This window comes from Hemicordylus capensis, chromosome 6 (assembly GCF_027244095.1).
Source record: "Hemicordylus capensis ecotype Gifberg chromosome 6, rHemCap1.1.pri, whole genome shotgun sequence".
Lineage (NCBI taxonomy): Eukaryota > Metazoa > Chordata > Lepidosauria > Squamata > Cordylidae > Hemicordylus > Hemicordylus capensis.
The window spans coordinates 92,727,875-92,751,806 of NC_069662.1; the positions used below are offsets into that span (position 1 = coordinate 92,727,875).

The following is a 23,932-nucleotide window of genomic DNA, read 5'->3' on the forward strand; positions in this document are numbered from 1 at the left end:
CTAAGTGGTGGGAATGGGGCTGCCAAATTCACTTCTATCACGTAGGTAATCAATAATCTATAGACATAATGTTGGAATCACTGCTGAGTCTAAATGGTCTGATTACTCTCATTTCCTGATAAAAACCAAAGAGAAAATTAATCCTTGCTGATGGGAAGTAGACTCTGTGCCCAATGCAAACTAAATTAAATAAGTGGATTATATGAAATCATAATTACATCTGATATTAGTAGTCATATCTTCTCTAGTAATTTCTGTGGTATAGTACCTAGTTTGTTCAATTTGTTCCACAACTGATGAATAATGCATAAATATTGGTTTCCAATTTTACTGCTCCGAAATATACACCATATCCTGCAAGATACTTATGACTGATATTAAGTGTTTCTTAGCATCTAATTTTTGCTCTCTATCTCATATTATTCATCCAAAATGATCTAATAACTAAACATCAAATTTGATTTGCAGAAAATACCTGAAATAACATCTGATGGCTCTTGCTTATTAATTAAGTTTGGAATTAGAAAGTTCAAAGGAATCTATATGCCACTTTTCTTTGCTCATCCATGATAATGGAATCTTATCATAGCTTTATTATTATAGTGCTTCCATAGATTCCATCCTCCAAGCTGGGTCATAACCAGCTGTACCAAGGATTTGGCTCAGATTCACACAAAACCCACACAAAACCGACTCAATCCATCTGCTTTGGGTTGAATTGAAGCACTTAATTTTAAACATTTAAGGAATTACTTTACAATGACATGGTAATGTCTGTTGCCAAGATGTATATCCTCTTTGATCTTTTTCTATGTTGCTGTAAGTGTCCATAATCTGATTATCCATTTTATGCAGTCTATTGACTTCAATATAGCTAATTATCTTGCCTTTGGTTCCACTATGTGTCTCTTTCAGGTTTTATCGATTTCATTGTGGAGCCCACTTTCACTGTGCTGACTGACATGACAGAGAAGATTGTAACACCTCTTATTGACGAAGCCTCCCGCTCTGGCATGACAGGGTTTAGGCGTTCCAGGTCAGTACCTGTATTAATTTTGCAATTAGAGTTCAGAGTTCTCTATTTTGTACTAAGTGGCTTTAATGCAGAGCCTATGTTAACTCTTATGAGAAAGGCATGCACTATATTGAGTATATATTCTGTATGTTAAAGTTTCCCTTTTCAGACAGCACAATCTGAAAATCTTAAATACATGGAGCAACCCAGAACCTTTGGATTTATAGCCATTATAGTTAGCAATGTACTTGTTCTATATCTGAACAGAATCGAAAGTATATAGCAATGCTTGATTGACCATGAGAAACTTAACTATTTTCTGGTGGTGATTCCCTACTCATATTTGGAGTCATTTCAATAATATAAGTAAGTGCAGCTCATTTGGCTTTTGTACCAATGGACGGATAGTACATACTGTCTATGTACATAATGTATGATGAAGATAATTGAGGGCCCAGTCACACGACCGTTTGGGAGGGAGGGTGGCCAGGCAGGAAGGAAGGCTGCATAAGCTTACCTTCCCCACAGAGGATCACCAAGACATTGCTGGGCACACGGATTGCATGCCCAGATGGTCCATTGCTGCCCTGGGCAGCACGAAGGTATGGGGGTTGGGACACATCGTCCTGGCCCCGGAAACCCCACAATGCACCATGTGAGTGCAAGGGAGCAGCCGGCACTCACACATGAGCAGTTAGCCCAAAATAAGGACATACTTGTGCCCTTAACCTCAGCTAACCGCCGGGCTCCATAGGCAGATTTGCTGTGCTGGTTCTTACAGGAAACCAAGCCCAGGCTTAGCTGCCCTAGCCCAGTCTTGGCTGCTCGTGAGAACAGCCTCTGAGAAGGTTTGTTTGTTTATTGTTACATTGATATACCACCTTTCATTAAAAACAATCCAAAGGCAGTTTACAAAAGTTAAAAAACATACAATAAAAATGACAATAAAAATATTAAGCTAAAAATACAAAACCAATCTAATTTAAAATCTATAAAATACAAACATAAAAACTATACATGAGTAAAACACATAGAAGCAGCAATAAAACAATCATGTAAAGGCCTGGATAAAACGCCAAAATTTAACAAGCTTTCTAAAAACTGTGATGGAGTCAGAGGAGCGAATGGCCACTGGGAGAGCATTCCAAAGTCTGGGGGCAGCAAGAGAGAAGGCCCTGTCCCGAGTGCATGACAGTCGAGCCTCCCTCATTGTCGGCACCCAGAGCAGAGCCCCCTCAGATGACCTTGTCAAGCGGGCAGCAACCCTTGGGAGCAGGCAGTCCCTCAAGTACCCCAGGCCCAAACCGTTAAAGGCTTTAAAGGTCAAAACCAGCACCTTGAATTGGACCCAGAAACGAACTGGCAGCCACTGCAACTTTTTCAAAATGGGTGTGATGTGCTCCCATCGGGCAGCTCCAGATAGAACCCTAGCTGCCGTGTTTTGCACTAGCTGCATTTTCCGTATATTCTTCAAGGGCAGCCCCATGTAGAGCGCGTTACAGTAATCCATCTGTGATGTGACTAAGGTATGGGTAACTGTGGCTAGATCTGATTTCTCGAGATAGGGACGCAGCTGGCGCACCAGCCGAAGCCGTGCAAAGGCACCCCTGGCCACCGCCTCCACCTGAGCTTCCAGGAGCAGAGCTGGGTCCAGTAGTACCCCCAAGCTGCGTACTTCCTCCTTCAAGGGGAGTGCAACCCCATCCAGAACTGGTAAAATCTCCTCATCCCAATTGGCTCTCCTACTGACCAACAGTACCTCCGTCTTATCCGGATTCAATTTCAGTTTGTTAGCCCACATCCAACCCATCACGGCCTCCAGCCCCTGATTCAGAACATCCACCACCTCTCTAGGATCAGATGACAAGGAGAGATAGAGCTGAGTGTCATCCGCATATTGCTGACAACTCAGTCCAAATCCCTGGATGACCTCTCCCAGCGGCTTCATGTAGATGTTAAACAGCATGGGGGACAAGACCGAACCCTGCGGGACCCCACAGGCCAACGGCCACGGGGCCGAGCAGTAGTCCCCCAGCACCACCTTCTGGACCGTCCCCCAGGAAAGGACTGGAACCACTGTAACACAGTACCTCCGATTCCCATACTCGAGAGGCGGCCCAGAAGGATACCATGGTCGATGGTAACGAATGCCGCCGACAGGTCCAGCAGAACCAACAGGGACGCACTCCCCCTGTCTAGTTCCCCACATAGGTAATCCACTAGAGCGACCAAGGCAGTCTCAGTCCCATATCCGGGGTGCAAGCCAGATTGAAAAGGGTCCAGATAATCCATATCATCCAAGACCCTCTGTAGCTGGGACACCACCACATGCTCTATCACCTTGCCCAAAAAGGACTGGTTAGATACAAGGAAGGTTAGATAATTTAAGTAAGAAGAATCAATTAAGGCCCTCAACATTTCTAGGATTACACATATGTTTCCATGGAGGAAAGGGCTTAAGCCCCCCTCTGCCTGTCAGGGTCCCAATCCAGGCTAGGCCCCCCACATGTGTTTCTTATGTTAGGAAAAACAACCACACATGCTCTAATCACACAATACTACTACTGCTACTACTACAAATATTTATTTACCACTCTTCAGCCAAAGTTCTCAAAGCAGTTTACATAGAAAAATAAATAATGCATATATAATATGGTCCCCTGTCCACACAGCGTTCACAATCTAAAAGGGAAACAAAAAGTAGACACCAGTAACAGTCATTGGAGGGATGCTGTGCTGGGATTGGGTAGGGAGTAGGAACAGTTGCTCTCCCCGTGCTAAATATAAGAGAAGAGCCACTTTAAAAAGTGTCTCTTTGCTCATTTAACAGGGATACACAATAGGCATATCGTCTAGTTACATCCAAGCAACATGAAGTGTTTCAGCCCAGACCAAGCACACTTAAATCAGAGACAAGCTTGGACTTTTAGGATATCAGTCCAGAGTAATAGTAGTAGTAGCAGCAGCAGCAACAGCAGCAGCAGAAACAACAGCATGCATAGGAATGTTCAAAGGCAGAAAAGAAAAGGCCAAGATAGAGGAGAAATCTGAAGTTTTGCTTGTAAGTATCTGTATGTTCTTGATCTAGCTCTGTAAAATACTAACTCTGGTTGTTATGCACTCCCAGTCTGAATAGCATTAGCCCCTCAGAAGTTAAAAGATCGAGTGTCAAGAGCACTGGATCAGAAGGAAGTGCCTCACTCAACTGTTCCATCCTCACTGTGGACTTCAAAGGTTTTAAAAGCACCTGGACTGAAGTGGTGCAACAAAACCGAGAGAAGTGGAAAGCACAAGCAACCAAAGGTAACAAATAAGCTTATTAATCATCACTCACAAAATGCCCATCATTAAAATGGGCAAGGTGTGTGTACAGAGGGAGGGCTCTGTACACACACACAAAGGCTTTGAGACTTCAGTGCATCTCTGTGCACTCTGAACAGAAAGATACTACTTGCATCCTATTGTAGAATCCCTGCCAGTAGAAGCCAAATCATCCAGTATCACGGGATGAAGGACAAGTTGTGACTTCAGCTCATGATGATGAATATACTAATTTTCAACAACAAAAAACTTAGCAAAGAGAATAAGGAAATGGCTCCCTGTCTCAAAAGGGCTCACAATCTGGGGCGGGGGGAATACCACAGGGTAGCAAAAGCCCCTAGAAAGCACACTATACCATTAATCCTGTTGCCATGTTGACCGGTCTTTGCCCAAACCCTCTGCCCAAGCAACCAGAGACTGGAGTAGTCAGAGAAGGGGAGTGTGTGTATATGAACATTATGTGCATGCACATCTCAGGGAAAGAATTTCTTGTCTGTGTGTAAATATGAAAATGTGACAAGAGGGTTTTTTTAAAAAAATGTGGAACAGAAGAGGGGGATGTGTAGTGAGTAAATGTTGTCCAGACTCTTAATTCCTTGCCTATACAAAGCTATTTTATTTATTTATTTATTAAAATTTTCTTGTATACCGCCTCCTCCAAAGACTCTAGGCAGTGAACAATGGCAATAACAATAGCAATAATAATTTAAAAATTAAAGGGCAAAAAAGGTAGGTCTTGAGAAAGGCCTTAAGCCACTAAGAAGGAGGCTGAATGAATCTGGGGGTGAGGGTGTTCCAAAGAAGAGGGGCGGCCACTGAGAAGGCCCTCCTGTGGGCCCAGGCAGCACACACTACACCAGGGCCCAGGACACTAAGGTGGTCCAACTGAGAAGACCTCACAGGATGGGATACAACTGGCCGGGAAAGGCAATTCCAGAGATATTCAGGTGCTAAGCCCATAAGGGTTTTGTAAGTGAGAACCAGCACTTTGAATTGGACTCAGAAGTGAACAGGCAACCAGTGCAGCGACCATAAGAGATGTGTGACACTATCAAATCTATGGCCTTACATGAGGAGGCAGGCTGCTGCATTCTGGACTAGCTGAAGCTTCCGAATCATTTTCAAAGGCAACCCTAGGTAGAGCGTGTTACAGTAATCCAAGCGAGAGGTAACAAAGGCATGAGTCACTGTTGCTAGGGCCTGCCGGTCAAGAAAAGGCCATAACTGGCAAACCAGCCGAAGCTGGCTAAAGGCACCCCAGCCATGGCCTCTACCTGCTGTTCAAGCAGGAGCCGCAAGTCCAGAAGGACCCCCGTATAACGAACAGTGTCTCTCAAGGGAAGCACAACCCCATCAAATGATAAACTCGCGGCAATTGGCCAGATCACAAACTGAACAAGAGCAACTTCATCTTGGAGAGATTAAGCCTGAACTTGTTTTGGCCCATCCAGGTCCTGACAATCTCCTGGCACTGAGCCAGCACATGGACGACATTGCCTGTTTGGCCAGGGATAGAAAAATAAAGCTGAGTGTCATCAGCATATTGAAACTTAGCTCAAACTGATGGATGACCAGGCCCAGTGGCTTCATGTAGATGTTAAAGAGAATGGGAGCAAGGACCGAGCCCTGTGGAACCCCACAAGAAAGGGGCCAGGGTGCAGAACACTTACCCCAAATCGACAGCCGATTGTGACAACCTGTAGTCATTAACACAATAGCTTGCATGATCTGTTCTGCATGTTTTTGAGTTCTCTTCATGGATTTACTTGATATGTTGTCTGTGATTTGGCTCACTTCCTTGAGACCTTCTTTGTATGTGCTTTGAATTTTCTGCCAAAAATTTATCTGCTGTCAGCTGAATTGCTTTCTACCTGTAACACAGATAAATATTTCAAGAATGTCATCTAAATGTTTATTTCCTGGATAATATGCTGCATATTTGTGATTTGGCATGCCTTCTATTGATGGTCTCACCTGCTTGGGTTCAGCATTTTTAGTTCTTGATTTCTTGGAATCTGGATTGTGCTAGATTGATTGTGTTGTCCTCTACTTTCATGTATGGATATAGCACATGTTTGCACATGAAATAGCTTTACACTTGAAATGAATAAGCTGACATCTAAAATAATGAAATGCTGGCGCCTCTAATGCTGAGCTGATGCTCTGGGGGAGAATATTCATCAGTCTCCATTTTCCTCCCAAACCCATTGTGACTCCTAAAAATATGTCCCTGGGGCTGTCCCTGAGGACATATTTTTCTGAGCAACAGCTTCAGAGAGAACCGGTGATAGATGAAAACCGCCCCTCCCCCAGAGCACTTTGTTAGCCTGGATGTCAGCCATAGAGCATATTCTCTGTGGTACAGTCTTTTCCTATCATGCTTTTCCCTGGTCCTTTTGGGCATTGGACTCTGCCCCTTGAGTCAAGGTTATGCCATCTGCCTGGGACTGAGAAGGTTTTCATATTCCTTACCTATGTAGAACACAGTACTTTTCCTTAATAAGATAGAAACATTAGTGTGTGTTGTGTGTCTTGTTTTTGTACTAAGTGTCTTCTCATGTGTGGGCAAAATTAGTGGGTTTATTGCAAGCTCCGTCTGCTTAAAGTATCACTATTAAATAGATGCAAATTAGGAACCAGAATAAACATATGTCCCAAAGAACACAACGCTAAAAAACCAAAGTATGATGTAAGCTCGATCAGCTCTGACAATAACAAGCAAGTTGGATTCCTGGCTGTAACACAGACACAGATGCACACCTCTTTACTGATTATACCCCCCCCACCCACTCCGCAATGTTGCCTATGCTACAGTAGGGTTGGAAGCATGCTTTTTTCCCCATTGTTTTTCCTCATTTGCAAAAGTATTATTTTCTTAAGTGTTAATTAATCACTTAATTGACTAAAACTGATATGATAAATGGACTAAGATTTCTCTAATCAGTGACAGCCCTGATTTTTCTGAGTTGGGATGCAGAAAAGAGCCAGTTTTTAAAAAAAGTATTGACAATCCACCCTAATGAGTGGTTCTCCCTGTTTAGAACTCTACTGCATGGAATTCTGCATGAAAAATTTATTTATTTATTTATCACATTTTGTCTTTGGGCGGTTTACAATAGCATAAAACCAGTTTAAAACATATACAAAAAACTTAAAACAATTTAACAATTTAAAAATAAGCCAGAGATTAAAATCAATACTCCTTAGAGAAGAAGAAATCTTCCTGTAATTTATTCTGGACAGATAATGTTCAAGAATGTTCCTTTTGTCGCAGCCCATTATCAAAGCATTCCTTCTCCCTTTTGTTTAACCAAAAAATAATTACCACTGATTTTGCACCCAGTCACCAGAAGTATATGAAGTACATTTTGTCTCCTGATTTCAGTTTTGAATGAGTTTGCTTATGACCTTGCATAGCAGAAGCTACCTCATGATGATGTCTAAAGATTCCCCTATACCCATTTGTTGGCAAACAAAGCCTGCTTCTCTGGTCTGTCTTCATCCCTGGTCCAAGAATGCCCAAGTATGGTTCATAATGTTTTAGAACATGCCAGCTGCCTAAAAGTGCTATGAATCTGAATCTGCTAGCTGAACCACAAGCTCCTCATTCCTAGGCCAAGGAATTTGATAATATATTTGTGCTGAACCGATTTCTTGTGAGAACCTTAGCTCTTGACCAAAAGCATGTTTCCAGAGCCAAGGGTAGCAAAAGGCATGTAGGTAGGTAGCAAAATCATCTGGATAACATTTTAGACAGGCCAACTGCTTGAAAAAGCTATCTGTATAAGATTTTAATAATTTAAGTGTTTCTTTCTCTTGGCTTGGCCACAACCTCAGCAGTGACACTTTGATTCATAAGATAGGAACCTCCCAGACTATTTAATCTAATGACTCCCAGGAAAATGATCAGACCTTACCGTTTTTATCATTACAAACAATTTATTAAAGTCTCATCACAAATCAAGGAAAGGTTGCTGCAGAAAAAGTGCAAATGCTTATTCAACCAGCTGAAGGTTCTCAGACCTCCCAGACTTCCATACAATCTAACACAATCACTTTTATACTAATCACTTGGTCACAGCTGTCTACTTCTAATTTTAGGTGTTTTGATTGAACCCGCTCTTTAGGTTCCCCTTTTTGCACACCTCTCCCAGGCTATCACTACCTGCTCACGAGCTTGGTATGTGACCAGTCCTTGAAGGTTTCCCCAGTCAACTTGTAGGATGTCTGAGGTTTTTTTGTTTTTCTGTATCCATGTTAAAATTCTCCTAGCTTGAGCTATACAAAGCCATGATGTAAGCCCCAAATTTCTTAACTTCACTACCTGTTTGTCTCCCCTTATGAAATTTCCCATCACAAACAGCTCTTACTCACAACTTTCTGTAGGGTTATCTTAAGGATAACTGGGGCCTATATTCCTGTTCAAGCCAGAAAGTTTGGCTAAGCAAAAGTTTGTCCTTTTCCTAATCAACGATTATTTCTAATCTAATAATAAAATAATGCAATAAGTAACTTCTAACATCTAGACCATTAACGTTTTGATATTACCATCAAAGTATTGAACCATTTACAGGCACATAGGTCAAATTGTGTAAATTAAGCCCACAGTTCTGAGAGGTGGAAACATAGATGGGGAAATGCATGAAGATTTGTAAAATGACAAGAGCCTGTAGCAGATCTGGAATATCCTGAGTGACATCTTGGCAGCAGGCTCTGCCCCCAACTCATGCATGTATGTTTGAAAGTCAGAAGCTAGTCTACAAATGTACATGTTTAGGCTCTCCTGCAATGAATGTGTGCATGGGTGAAATCTGATTGTCCTGGGAAGAATCGGCATTCACAATGATGCTCCCTGCCCCCAGCATATTTGTTGTATGCTGTAAGGGGCCAAAGGCGAACTGAAATGAAAGGAGTATCAAATGAGTAGTGTGTTGTGGTTTACAGTGGGAACTGAGAGTTCTCTGGTTCAAACCTCATCTCAGCTATGAAATTACTTGCTTGCTTAGGCAAACTACTATTCACTCAACCTCTGCTCCTTATTTGGCACTGTGCGGATAATAATAGTGTCCTATGTTGTAGAGTTGTGAGGGTTACTGAGACGATGAGTACAAAGCACTTGAAATGTGCTGTGCAAATGCTAATGTAAATGCTGTTGCTATTGTGGTAAGTAAGTTAACTTATTATGGTCCTTAGGCCAGCTTAACATTTAAAATAATACATTTATAATTTACAAAATATTCAAATTGCTAATACAAGCTCTACGAAGTTTGGATGCAACAAAACAAAACTTGGCCACATTTATAGAGGCAACAGATTTAAAATTTGACAGCAAAAAATCCAAGTAAAATTGATCCGTATGGCCAGGATGATTCTTTAAGAGAAGAACAATAAACTTAATATGAGCATCCCTATAAAACTGACAATACAGAATAACATGGACAACTGACTCTATATCCCCTGAGCCACAAGGGCAACAATGCAATGCATATAGAATTCATTTATATTTCCCGTCGAGGAGTGCAGAGGGAAGGGCACTCAAACGAACAAGGGTCAATGCTCTCCTAAACTTAGGTAAAAACATATGATCTAAATATTCAGCTGGTTTGTGGCTTAAATTTTGAGAGCCTATATAGATTCCCCTTGGTAGTCGTCGAGCACACTCCTCCTGCAGATCTATGTCCAATAGTCGTTGCCTAACAAAACATATCACCTGATCTAAACCCCTCCTTATAAGGTTTTTTTGGGACGTGCCCAGATGATGCAATTTCATTTTCAGAGCTGTTTCCCATTTAGATGTAAAGCTGTCAATTAACACTAAAGGCGCTAAACCGACTGAGAAGAAAACCAAATGCAGCCAGAATTTGATTATGCAAAACAAGATTTTCATTTTCAAGCTGGTAACCCCAACCTTTCTACGAAGAGCCACGTTAGCTGTGCCTCTGGGGGATTGTGGTTGTTATGTGACAAAGAATGCTGGAGCAGAGACAACTTGAAGTAATTAAGAACACAAAAAGAATCCTGATGGATGAGATCAGGGGTCCATTTTGTCCAGCAGCCTCTTTCCACTAGATGCTCTGAGAAGTCTATAGGCAGTAGGGCTGCCCATTGCATTGGGCTAGCAATTGGAATGAGTGTGATGAAAACCTTTCTGGACAATTTTTCATCAGATACAATTCGAAGAAAAAATTATGTGGTAAAAAGATAACAAAATACAGTATCGTACTGTATTGTATCAAACTGTATCAGTGGGGGTGCAGGGACTTTTCTGAAACCAAGAAGTGGGCTCCCTTCCACATAGAAATCAGCTGCCATCTGGGCAGAAGCAGCAGCATCACTTTAAAATGCCATCTTTTTTTCTCTAGAAATGCCCCTCAGTGCCCCATTAAGGAAGCAGTGTTATACCGTGCATTACTGGGGAAACAATGGCCGCTTCTTGTAACTATAGGGTGTCATTCCCCCCCCAAAAAAATGCACTGGGGGAGGGGTGCAATGTCATTAGCTACCTATGCCATCACGATGTGGTTCCTGATTTAAAAAGGTGGCATTTTAAAGTGTTGCTGCTGATCAGAAGACAGCCGATTTCCACGTAGAAGATGGAAGGGAGTTGGCTTCTTGGTTTAAGTCCTTGCCCACCCCTCACCAGTGCATCAAACTGATCTAATATAATGGATAAATTCAATGCATACCCGAATTGCATCAACACCACGATGCACTAATTACCAGTATCTGGTCGGAACCAATTCCAATAACAATAATTTCCTTGGTGCACAGCACTAATAGGCAGGGCATCAAGCTAAGTCTTCCTCATTATTGCTCCCCAGTATCCAGCAATATAGTACCTCTGAACCTAGAGGTTCCATTTAGCTCTCATGGCTAACAGTTGTCAGTAGACCGATACTCCACAAATTTCAAAACATCAGAATAATATATTAAAATTTTCATTATGTGATGAACAAAGGCATGGCACATCAATTTAGGCCAAAGCAGAAGCGGCAGCAGGAGATCTGTGACTGGATCTCCTGCTTTCCCCCCCAAAGTTTTATTATTTATTAATTTGATTTGATTTTTATACCGCCCTCTCAAAATGGGTCAGGGCAGTTTACAATTAAAACAAACCATTAAAACAGTAAAGAGCTAAAACAAAAATTAAAAAACAATATAACAATTTAAAAACATTTTAAAACAATAATTAAACAATAGCAATAATTAAAAACTGTGAAAATGGGTTAAAGTATTAAAACCAATTTAAAAACCCAGGAAAGCCAGGCCAAACAAATACGTTTTAAGGGCTCGCCTGAAGGCTAATAGAAAATTCAAATTACGGATTTCCGCAGGGAGCGCATTCCACAGCCCCAGAGCAGCTATAGAGAAAGCCCCCCTCTGAGCTGCCACCAGACGAACTGGTGGTAACTGGAGACGAACCTCCTCAGATGACCTTAATGTGCAGTGGGGATCATGCAGAAGAAGGTGCTCTCTGAGGTAACTCGGGCCTAAGCCGTTCAGGGCTTTAAATAACCAGCACTTTGTATTTTGCCCAGAAAAATATCGGCATCCAGTGCAATTGTTTCAAAACAGGCGTAATATGGTCTCTCCAGGTTACCCCAGAGACCAATCTGGCTGCCGCATTCTGAACTAATTGAAGTTTCCGAACTACGTACAAAGGCAGCCCCACGTAGAGCGCACTGCAATAGTCAAGAGCGCATTGCAATTATTGCAGCTTCAGGATGGCCTGAATGTGATTGAGACCTTGGTAATGAGGAAAAGTGTGTGTGTTTGAACACGCCCCCCACCTATGCTACAGTCCCAGTTGGATTCAACTGTGCCACCCTGAACTGTTGGAAAAATCATAACAAAGCCGGTCATGGATCATTTGTTGTCATGGTCAGTTTGGCTTATATTAAGTTCTAGGCAAGCAAGAGCTATATTACAGTTGACTGCAACCCCTACAAAAGGTTTTGAAGACCTAAGACTACGGACCTGAATTATAAAACTAAAAATGAAATGAGAGATGTCATTCTGGTAAAGACACTAACAGTTTGTTTTTAATAGGCAAATTTGTTTTTAATCCACTAATAATTTATTCTCTCCCCCCCACCCCATTCATTTTGTCCTTGTTTTTGCTGAGGATGCAGAAGAAAAAGCAAAGAAAGAAGTGGAGGAGAATTCTCCACAGGGTGCAGATGAAAAGAAAACAGAAGACAATGAAGGGATAAAACCAGCTGAGGAAACTAGTGCCAGTAAATCAGAAAACAGTAAAGAAGTGAAATCAGGAGAAAGTAAGAGCACAGAAGCCAGTAAAGTAAATGGGACTCGTCAAAGTGGTGTTAGCAAGCATGAAGCTTCTCAAGGGAAAAATGTAACTCGGGTGGAAAAGGAGACAGATTCCAATCCAACAGCCGGAGACAAGAAACAGCATGTACAGAATGGTAAGTCCTAACTTTGGCTTTTGGGGAGATGAATATTTTGCCAAGCTCATACCTTTGTTTGATAGATCTGAATCTGGTGGTTGATGCACAGATCAGGTGCTTTTACCTACCCCAAAATCTCTTACACACTCTACTGATACTTTGGAACATAAGTAGGACAGCGTTAGAAAGTTCTAATTTTTGAGCCATTTTTGTAAGTGGTATAGAAATCGAATAAATAATTTTTTGTTCCATTTATTGCCATTAATTGTAAAAGTTAGTGGCCATGAGAGCCATCATGTGCGATGTACCATGGGCAGTTCTGCACCACCCTCACTGCTGCAGGTGTCTACAGCTAGTTAGTTAGTTGTTTATTAACGGTTTTAGATCAAACATCAATAGACACAGAATATACACAGTAAAGAGAGAAAACAAAAACGGAAACAAATCTAAAATGTTATCAAATACATAAAATCAGAAACCTTTGACAGTAACCGATTGCTGTGCTCTAGCTTCTCTTAGTTTGGTCAATGTGTAACAGAATTTAGCAACCGCCAGGGATATTGTTGGGTCCCTATCTTCTAATAAAGATGTAAGAATCATCTCCACTGAGTGGCTTTTGAGATCTTTCAGGTACTGAGATAAAAATAAATCTCTTTCATCAGTATAAAGTGGACAATGTAACAGTGAATGCATCAATGTTTCGGGAGCAGATCCGCAGGGGCATAGTCTCTCCTCATAGGGTTTTCTCTCAAATTTCCCTGCTAACATCGCTGAGGGTAGAGCATTCAAGCGAGCTCTTGTAAATGCCCAGAGAAGCTTTGGTGAATAGATTGTGTAGAAATAAGAGGCTATGACCCAATCTTTCTTGGTACTTAGGAATTGTAGAGGCCTATTTATGGAGGCCCTTTCCTCCTGGAAATTTATGTCCCTAAGCCTTTGTTTAACTAGGCATCGTGCCGTTGACTCGCTCTGTTCTAACAATTGTGCTGGGCAGAAGCCCATCTTCCGGAGTCTTTCCTCAACCGTCATACACCAACGGGGTTGTGGGGTAGCGGCAAGGAGATGAGGTATAAGTCCTACCGGGTGAAGATAAGTCTTGATCCAATACAGGATAATAAGAAGCCAGGCCCTGGTCTCCAATTTCCATAGCCCAGTCTCCAGCCGTATTAAGGAGTTCGGGACACATTTTGGTACCCCCAACAGTGATCTCAGAAAGCCAGAGTGGACTTTTTCTAAAGCTTGTAAGTCTTTTGGCAGTCTAACCTGAATCCCATATAGCAGCTGAGGTATCACTTTAGCCTGAAAGGTTTTATTTGCTGCCGGAATGTAGTCACCACCTTGTGCCCAGAAAAATTTCCAAATTGCCATGGAAGATCGAGTGGCATTCAATTTAGCGGCACTGGTGTGCATAGAAGTACCACCATTAAACTGAAACACCACCCCCAGGTATCTGTAAGACTTCACCTGCTCTACTCTAGCTCCACCTATGGACCATCTAAAAACCCGTTGCTTCTTTGCAAATCTCACAATGTTAGTTTTGGTGTAGTTGATTTCCAAAAATTCCTCATTGCAGAGCAGACTCAAGCATTCTAACGCTCTTTTTAGACCAACTCTGGTCTGTGACAATAAGGCTGTGTCATCTGCATACATGAGGATAGGTAAGCACCTGTTCCCTATCTTTGGCGCGTGAGTTTCAACTTGCCGTAGGCGGGTGATTAGACCGTTTACATAGAAATTGAAAAGAGCTGGAGAAATTGAAAAGAGCTGGCAGGTGTATACAGCAACAGGAGTGCTGTTGCACACAAATGCTCTTGTGCTAATATGTAAAATTGCTTCTGGACACTATGGTTATTGAAAATAAATGCCGTAGCACTGTGTATGCATGGTTGTGCAATTTTGTGTATTGGCGCAGAGCACTTTTGCGCAATAGTGCTGGCATTATTTTAGATGCCTATAGCAGCATGAATACTGCAGAACCATCCATAGTACATTGTGCATCATGTCAGCCAGAAGCTCTTAATAGCAATACATTAAGTAATGATAGAATCTAATGAGAGATTATATTAAAAGGGCACTATATAAAGTGTTGGATCTTTATGTTAAAGTAAAAGCACTTTTAAAAACAGTGGGATTAAGTGCACTTGGCTGCCACTGATAACTCACTTCTGCTGTATCATTAACAGTATTTAATGGTCATTGAACTTTTAGAACAAAAGAACCTTAATGTGATGGTACATAACATTAATCTACTTGGATACAAAAACACTTTTCTTTGTTGGACCTAATACCTCATTGGCGGGGGCATGGTGGACATCATCCCTGCCCCCGCAAAGATCATTATCCTCAAAATTCTTCAGTGTTGCTAGCTGCTTGGTAGACTAGCTATTATAAGTTTCTAAAGCTACTCTAGTCATTGATAATTTGAATTCTGCAAAAGTTCAGAGAGAATGGTCCCCTTGTCTTAGTACAGAATACTTTTTAGGAAAACAGTCCCTGTGTCTTTTCAGAGGAGACACTATGTGAATATAATGTTTGTATGGCTGCTTGTCATTCTTGCCCTCTTACAGTCTTTTGTTTCCAGTTGGTGAAAGAAAAGATTAATATCTCATTAATGTTGGTCTTTGTGATAAATAAAATATCCAAAGAAATGCTTAGCTGATAAACTATCTCTGACAATTTTTTAAAGTTGGTAGTCTCTGAAGTCACATGATCATTTGTTCTTCAGAGAATTGAACCGTATTTGCAATCTACTCCAGTTCCATTGCAAAGTGGTTTCAGAACTGGAGCTCAGTTTACCCCTTGATCCTATGCATGTTTATTCAAAAATAAGTCTCACTTCATTCAGCGCGGGATGGGAGGAACCCCCAGATAAATGTGCTCAGGACTGCAAGTTTAGTCTGCAGTCTTTTTTACACTCACCTGAAAGTAAATGCCATTTAACTCAGTGGGACTTATTTCAGCGTTCACTTGCGTAGTATTGCTTTGTTAGAATCTTAAGCTCCAATCTTGAGAGAGCTAAGGAATGTGGATTTGATGTTTGTATACTATTAAGCTCTAGCCTTTGTAGAAACATGCATTGCCCCCCACTGTTGTCATCATTAGAACTACACTGTGGACCGGGTCTCACAATCTGTGAGACCCGGTTTGTGGTGGTGAGCGGGAAGAGTGGGCTAAGCCCGCTCTCCCCGCTCATGAGCCCTGGGCAACCAGATCGGGAGCCCTGGGCAGCCAGATCGGCCGCCCACATGATTGCCAGCTCCATGATGGAGCTGGCGGGGGCTTGGGAGCTTGGGGGCCGCACTGCCCCCGGAAGCCCCAGTATTCATTCAATTTCTATTCCACCCTTCCAAAAATGGCTCAGGGCGTGCAGGGCATACTCCTTGGAGCCGGGATGCAGCTTTTTGCCTCCCCTCTGGGGGTTTACTTGTGAGTAGGCATGGTGCGAAGCTGTGCCGCAGCTACTCACGATACAGAAAACCAGGTTTGCGGAGCGCTTGCTCCGCAAACCTGGTTTTGGGGCAGGGGTTCTTGAGCGGGTTACCCGCTCTAGAATCACCGGGCATGCAGCTGAGCCCGGTGGTTCTGTCGATTGGGGAAAATCAGGCTAGGCTTTCCTAGCCCGATTTCCCCCAATTGTCAGAATAGCCCCTGTGTGTTTTCCCATTTCATTTTTGAGGGTAAAGTGTGTGCAAGGAGGCAAATATTTCCTGGGGAAAAGAACATCCTGAATATTCACCTTGTTTGTTGTATCATTTCACTGATCTGCTGCTCGTTCATCACATTCTTCTTCTAGGGAATGGTCACATGGGTGATCTCAGTTACTCAGGGATCACCCGTGAATATGATCTCAGAACACTACATAATCAGTCAGATTTGGCTACATGACAGTGCTCCACACAGCTATAATTCCTCAACCAGCATTCATTCTGTATGGGCCAACACACTTGTGTCCTGTTCCTGAATGGTTGCAGCATCTCTCCCAAAATACTGGCAATTCACAAAGTCAAGCTTTGCACCAAATAGCTAGTATTAGTCTCATTTCTCTTAATACTAGACTTACTTTTATTTTGTATATGTGAAATGTCACATAGTGGTCACTATTGTACAGTATATACAGTATAAACTATATATACCACAATGGCCACTGTAATTGTCATGGTTTGCCCCCCAGGTCTCTCTCACAGCATTTTAGTTCTTAGGAAGAGGCATAGCTACCATAGCTACCATGGAAGGGGTATAGCTACCATGGGTGGGGGAGCAGAAATGTCTGATGGCCTCCGGCCACCTCCCCAACCCCCTCCACTGGATGCCCAGCTCCAACTCGCACTGGCTGTGCTCTCTGGCAGCCATGCCCACTCAGTGAGGCAGAGTTGCTTCCCCAATCCCAGAAAGAATATTTCATCCCTTTAAGACAGTCCTGTTCCTGCTGGAATCAGGGCAGCCATGCCACAACAAGCCAACATGACCAGTGGTGTCATCAAGCCACATAAGCTCAACCAAAGAGCAACCGGCAGGAGTTGAGGCAGAGCATCCTAAAAGGTAGGGCTTACCGGCTGTTCAGCAAAGGTGGGGGGAGCAGGCGAAGACAGGGGTCCACAAAGGTGGGAGGGATCTTTAAATCTTGTCCCTGGGCCCTCTCCAACCTTTCTCTTTAATGCTCGTGTTTCCTGGACTGAACCAGTTGTATGTGTTGATATTTCAAATGGCATCACATTCAAGACCACAAGACCACTTTTTTTTACACAAAAAAGTGTAAAATTGTATACGAAGCTCCTTGCAACTGTAAAGATATCCATAAAAGATGTCAGGATAGATATACTCTTGACTCATTTCCTTTAAATCATGGGGACCAGAAAAGTATTTCCCAAACTGGCCTGTAGTTACCAAGAAAATAACCAATGTAATAAAAACTTCACATAATTTCATATTGCTCAGGAGACATAAAATATGACAACAGTGAAATTGAGCGTAGAGGTATATATTAAGAGAAAAGCTAAAGCATACTCTGGATTGATCCAGTTTGGTAGCACTCTCCTTGCCCTGTGCAGGGGGAATGAGTATGATAGGGATGTGCACAAAACCGGCTTGGCCTGTTTGGTTCAAACTTGAACCAGCTTTGAAGCAGGGTGGGTGGGTTTGGTTTTGGTTTTGCTCAAACCTCTGCCCCCCCCCTCAGTTCAGCTCAAATTCGCACCCATTTCGAACCAGTTCTAAAAGATTCTACATAGGGTATAATGGGAACTCGAACTGGCCCATTACTCTATATGTAGAGCACCTAGGGATAAAAACCAGGGTGGGTGGTAGGCACCCAGGGGTGCCAACCACCCATCAAACCCCAAAGCAATTGGACACTCCTATGATTTTTAATGAATTTTTGAAGATTTTTCCAATTTTTACATTTCTCCCATAGGGAATAATGGGGATTTGGGCAGCCCAGTTGGCCCATTCTCCCCTTTGGGGGGTGCCAGAGTACCCCAAAGTGGGTCTGAGGGCACAGTGGATTGCACCACAACTCCCACCAGGCAGCCCCAAGCTGGTGGGGTTCATGGTCCCCCCCCCTGAATTTTTTCAGTTACTGTCCTTTTAACAAGTCTGTCTCTATCAGAGTAGCTTCTCTGGTCTGCATATATATGTGTATGGGAGATCTTCATCTTCATTCATTAAGAGAACTCATACACAGCAAGTCTAAACACAAATTGGATTCTTGGTGTCTGTGTGAGTTCTCTCAATGAATCCCTATCAAGATCTCTCCATACACACACACACACAAATATACAGACCAGAGAAACGACTCTGATAGATATAGACTTGTTAAAAGGACAGTAAATGAAAAAATTCCTGGGGGAAAAAACATGAACCCCACTGGCTTGGGGCTGCCTGGAGGGAGTTGTGGCACAACCCACTGTTCCCCCAGACCCACTTCGGTGTGCCCTGGCATCCCACAAAGGGGAGAACGGGCCAGCTGGGCTGCCTCAAATCCCCATTATTCTCTATGGGAGAAATGCAAAAATCGGAAAAATATAAAATCACAGAAGTGTTCTAGTGCTTTGGGGCTCGGTGGGTGCTTGGCACCCCTGGGTGTCCACCACCCTCCCCAGTTTTGTGCCCCTAGCAGGCCATCATACCAACACACAGTAACACAACTAAGACGACAACCAACTGGAAACCACAAAACCACCACAGAAACAGACCCGCTGCTGTGCCCACACAACTGCAAAGCCAAGGGGACCAAACCAAGCAACAGCACAGACTACACAATAACAGCCACAAACCAACAAGACCTAACTAGATGGCACAAGGCAGTAAAGCCAACCCAGCAGACAATCTGCAAAGAAAGAGGGGCAAAGCAAAAACACACTGAAGGAGAACTTAAAGTAACACGCACCTGCTCTTCTCTTCGTGTGCCAGCCATCAAGCCCCTGCCACAGAAGAAGCTTCCCTGACAGGAGAGCCCCCCACATCTCCAAGCTCTACACTGGGCACCAGCCCCGGCAGTGCACCATCTGATGGACCCGCCACTGGACCAGGTCCTGGCTCAGCAGCAGCAGCCTCCTCCGGATATGAGAGCCTTCACACCACTGCCTCACCTGGGACAAATAATTCAGTGATGGGGACCTGTGGGACCCCAGGATGGCTTCTTCTCTGCCCCCCTCCCTGCCCCACTGTGAGCTTTGCTCACCACATGACACTCAGACATCCCCGAAGACCCTGGAGGTTTAAAAAAATTGGAAAATGTAAAAAACCGAGAGAGGGTTTTATTTTTTTTATAAACCCTATTGTGGGGGACCTTTTACAAAAGCCTATGGGGGAACCTTTAAAGAAAACCTATGGGGGAAAAACTTTTTTTAAAAAAAAAGGAACCCTGTGTAAAGGAAACCCTTTTTAAAACAAGCCTACCCATCCACTCCACCCACAACAGTATAATACAATACAATAAATAAAATGCAATAAAGTACACAATGGGGGGGGGACATCTAAGAGGGAGCTTGTGAAAAGAAACAACCTGTAAAAAACACCACAGAAAATATACCTCCCCACACTGAAACACAAAAGGGGGCCCTATTTAAGGAACACTAAAGGGGAAAACGGGGACAACAAAAAGTAATCACTTACCACCTCGTTGTCCTGGAGATCTTCTGCCCCACGCACTGGTCAGGAGAAAAGACCAGTGGCAGGCTGGTACAGTGCAGGTGGACAGGCACAGCTGAGGCAAGAGCAGAATGAAAAGCTTTCCAGCTATTTCACCCACTCAAACCAATTAAAAGTAAAAACACTGAATAAATAAATAAAAAGCCTGGTGGGGGGAAAAGGCTGTGGGGATGAAGAAGTGAAGGAAAGGAGAGGATGGAGGTGCTGGACTCTGGAGCAGGTGGTGTGCTAAGCACAGCAAGAAAAGGATTAACAAAGAAAAGCACCTGCTCCAGAGAAAACAGGGGGAGGGACCCCAAAGAACCTAGAATAAAATAAAAACAACTGGCAGTGGCTGCTGAGCTGATGAGAACTCTCTATCTCAACTCAGCCAACGGATTTTAAAGCAGCAGCCACCAAAAGCAAAAAGTGGGGGAAAGTGGGGACTGAGTTAGGGAAATGGGCCAGAGAGAGGCCTCAGGCCAAAGGGCATGGGCCCCCCTGGCCTGGAGGAGAGGGGAAAGAGAGAGAGAGAGAGAGACAGACAGACACTAGGGATGTGCACAAACCGGTTTGCAGGCCATGTTGGAGGCCTGCGAACTGGTTCGCTTGTCTGGCGGTCTGACAAACCGTCATGGCGTGTGTGTGTTGCTTTAAGGGCAGGGGGTTGTACTTACCCCTCCCACCACTTTCCCCCCTCCGGCGCTGTAGTTTTAAGCAAAATCTGCTCTTGCCAATAGGGTGCCAGGTCTCAAGGAATGGCACAGTGCAGAGCCTACCAGAGAGCCAGACTCATCTGGCCAATCAGTGAAGCAAGAGCTCAGCCAAAGAAAAACAAACAACACAAGTCACACAAAATAGAAGACAGCATCTAAAATGGCCTCTAGAACCTTCAGACCGGCTTGAACAGGCTCGAACTCAACCTGGCTTGATGGGTTTGAACTCGGACTGGCATTGTCAATGCAATGCCCTGTTTGGTCCGAGCTTGAACCTTTGAAACAAACTGATTTGAATTCAAACAGTTTTGCACATCCCTAGTGTATGGAGATGCAGAGTATTGGACAAGTGCATTATTGATCCGCTGGGTGTGGCCTTCCTGTATTTTCCAGCTTCTACTCCTCATTCAGTGTTTAGGCCACATCACTCCCGCTCTCCATGAGGCCAGAGTGAGCATTGCTGGTCATACTCTTGGAGGCTGAGTAGGAATTTTTTGCTTCGCAACAGACTGACATGGTTGGGGAGCTTTTTCACCTACTCCATTCTGTCATCCTTAGTTAGCATTAACAGGTGAGTATACTGTGAGCAGGGGAGAGTTGTAGGGAGGTTTTGCCAGTGACAGGTGCACCAAGGTAATTTGGGTGCCTGGATCACCCAGCCACAAGCTTCCCCCCCGTGCGAGGCCCCCAAAAACTTCCTTTGGGGGACCTGCCGCACCAAAGCTCTGCTTTAAAAAAAACCCCTCTTACTGTGGCTGAGGGGTGGCTGCAGAGGCCCCTGGCCCCAACCATTTGGAGCCCCGACCCCCAGACCTTGGAGGACCAGCCCGGGTGCCCAAGGTCCAGGGGTTAGTGCGCCTCTGGCCAATGAACATACTTGAGCATTTAGCAAAGGGACAGGTGAACAGTTGGTCCTTAGCAGGTTGGCAGTGCAAGGCTAAGACTGGAATTCCTCAAGTGCTTTAATGGCATTGCTCACCTCAAAGGCTGAATGGCATGTTTGTGTATATTCTTATTAATTCTCTGCCACAGGATGTGGTGATAATTGGCTACTATGAACTTGTATGGCTTTAAAAGGGGCTTGGACCGATCCATGGAGGACAGGTCCAGTGTATTCTCTATTTTTTTCCCCATCTGAGTGCAGAATGAGTTTTGTTCTGGGCGACAGTATTAAGGCAGTGTGTGCGCATATGCATTCAGAGTGGGGCCTCTTGATTCAACCTGAGCGGGATCTAAAATTAACTGAATGGACATCAAAAAATGTATGAGCGTGCACACATGCGCATGCTTTAGAGGGAACACTGGACAGGTCTATCAATGGCTACTAGTCTGGTAGCTATGGGCTACCTCCATCCAAAATGCTTCTAAATTCCAATTGCAGGGGAGCAACAGCAGGAGAAAGGGCATGCCCTCACCTGTTGCCTGTGGGCTTCTCAGAGGCATCTGGTGGGCCACTGTGTGAAACAGGATGCTTGCTGGACTAGATAGGCCTTGGGCTTGATTCAGCAGGGTTGGAGTGGGGTGATCATTCTGAGATAACTTCAACTCCCTTCTAGGAGTTGGCAAAGACGACCAGGATTCCGAGTGCCTCAGATTGTTCCTTCCAAGCCAAGGTGTCGTTGTACAAGCTGGGCTTGGAGGATTAACATTTGTGTCTGACCTCCAGTGCTAGTTAATGCCTGCACTGCTTGGGAGTAGAGTGTAGACCTGCTGCTCTATCCATTTGTATTATAGTTAATAACGTTGTGGCCCATTTACCCATAGTATTTTTTTTATTACTTTGTCTCTACACTCATATGGAGGCAATAAGCTAATCTGCGTGGAGAATCTTCCCTGTACTTTCAGCTTATTTCACTGTGAACTCTTTTCTGAATACCTGAATAGGGTAAGAGCCATAATAAATCTACCTCACATATTGAGGATTATTCTGTTTTGTTTAATTTCGGACTCTTGGGTGAATTAAAGGATGATAATAAGCAGTCAGACAAGAAAGGCCGGGGGAGAATGTTAAAGAAATCGAAGGGGAAGAATCCACATTTTCTACCATGTATTCGTGTGTGTGTGTGTGTGTGTGTGTGTGTGTGTGTGTCCCACCCTATCTGGAACACGAGCTGTTCTATATGAACCAGCCAGCAGGCAAAAAACAGCACTGCTTTGTAAATCCAAAGGCTACTTGGAGCAAAGCCAATTTATGTTACATTTCAATATTGTGCGGAAGACTTGGGTTTTGCATCAAAGTAGGCAAATTAGGTAAAAATCAAAACTACATCTCTGTTTTGTCATTTATCCAAGCAAAGCAGTGCCCTACTTTCCAGTAGGCTTATGAGATCACCCAGCATTCTGTGTGTGTGTGTCCATGTGTCTGTCATCTACCCCAATCCAAGATGGCAGATGCATGAATGTTTAAGGCGCAAGTGGGCTAACTTGTGGACTGTCTGATTTCAACCAGATTATGTACAGTTGTAGTGAGTGACACACAGGGACACCTCAATGGTGTAGTTTGTGATGATGTCATCCACCTTGATTCAAGATGGCAGAAGCATAAACCTTTGAGGTGCAAGTGAGCTAACTTGTGAACTTTGAACCAAATTTACTACAGCTGTAGGGACACCTCAGCAGCAAAGACTGTGACAATGTCATCCACCCCAATTCAAGATGGTAGACACATACACTTTGGAGGCGCAAGTGCATTAAGTTGTGGACAGCCTAACCAATTTGAACCAAATTTGCTACAGCTGAATGGACACATAGAGATGCCCCAATGGTGTAGTTTGAGATGATGTCGCCCACCCTGATTTAAGATGGCAGATGCATAAACATTTGGGGTGCAAGTGCACTAACTTGAGGACTGTCTAACTGATTTCAACCAAATTATGTACAATTGTAGTGAGTGACACACAGGGACACCTCAATGGTGCAGTTTGTAATGACGACATCTACCCCGATCCAAGATGGCAGACACATGAACATTTGAGGCTCAAGAGATCTAACTTGTGGACCTTGATTTGCACCAAATTTAGTACAGGTGTAGGGACAGTGAAAGGAAAGTAGGCTGATTAGTTCTTACTAGAACAACTTCATTAAAAAAAAAAAAACCCGTTCCCTTTTTAAAGCCCCAAAGTGGGCAGGACAACAGTGCTTTGGGAGTTCCTGCACAGTTCCCAATGTACAGTGCCTTATGTCCAGTACTTGGATGAAAACTAGAGAAATATGTAAGGTAGCTATTGCTAAAAGAAGTTTATTTCAATAATAACAAAGCCAAAACTGTACAGATAATTTCAACTCATCTCTAGTTATTTCCTGTTAAACAGGGGCCTTTATCTCCTTCTGGAGCACTAAATCCA

The 23,932-nt window shown here is 43.5% G+C and overlaps 1 protein-coding gene and 1 long non-coding RNA gene across 8 annotated transcripts in view; one reads left to right on the forward strand and one right to left on the reverse strand.

Annotated features, from left to right (window-relative positions):
* PDE1C (phosphodiesterase 1C) overlaps positions 1-23,932 on the forward strand; it is a 427,197-nt gene that overhangs the window by 361,084 nt on the left and 42,181 nt on the right. For all 5 annotated transcript variants that reach the window (XR_008310343.1, XM_053265118.1, XM_053265119.1 and 2 more), the window contains 3 exons: positions 916-1,036; positions 4,143-4,318; positions 12,469-12,762. Coding sequence is in view for 4 of the 5 variants with exons in the window: in XM_053265118.1 (XP_053121093.1) it covers positions 916-1,036; positions 4,143-4,318; positions 12,469-12,762 (591 nt within the window). In the remaining variant the exon portion in view is untranslated. The remainder of the gene's footprint in view (positions 1-915; positions 1,037-4,142; positions 4,319-12,468; positions 12,763-23,932) is intronic.
* Positions 1-23,932, reverse strand: part of LOC128331564 (uncharacterized) — a 136,975-nt gene that overhangs the window by 110,144 nt on the left and 2,899 nt on the right. For all 3 annotated transcript variants that reach the window (XR_008310350.1, XR_008310348.1, XR_008310349.1), the window contains exon 2: positions 6,007-6,207. This is a non-coding gene — a long non-coding RNA (uncharacterized LOC128331564). The remainder of the gene's footprint in view (positions 1-6,006; positions 6,208-23,932) is intronic.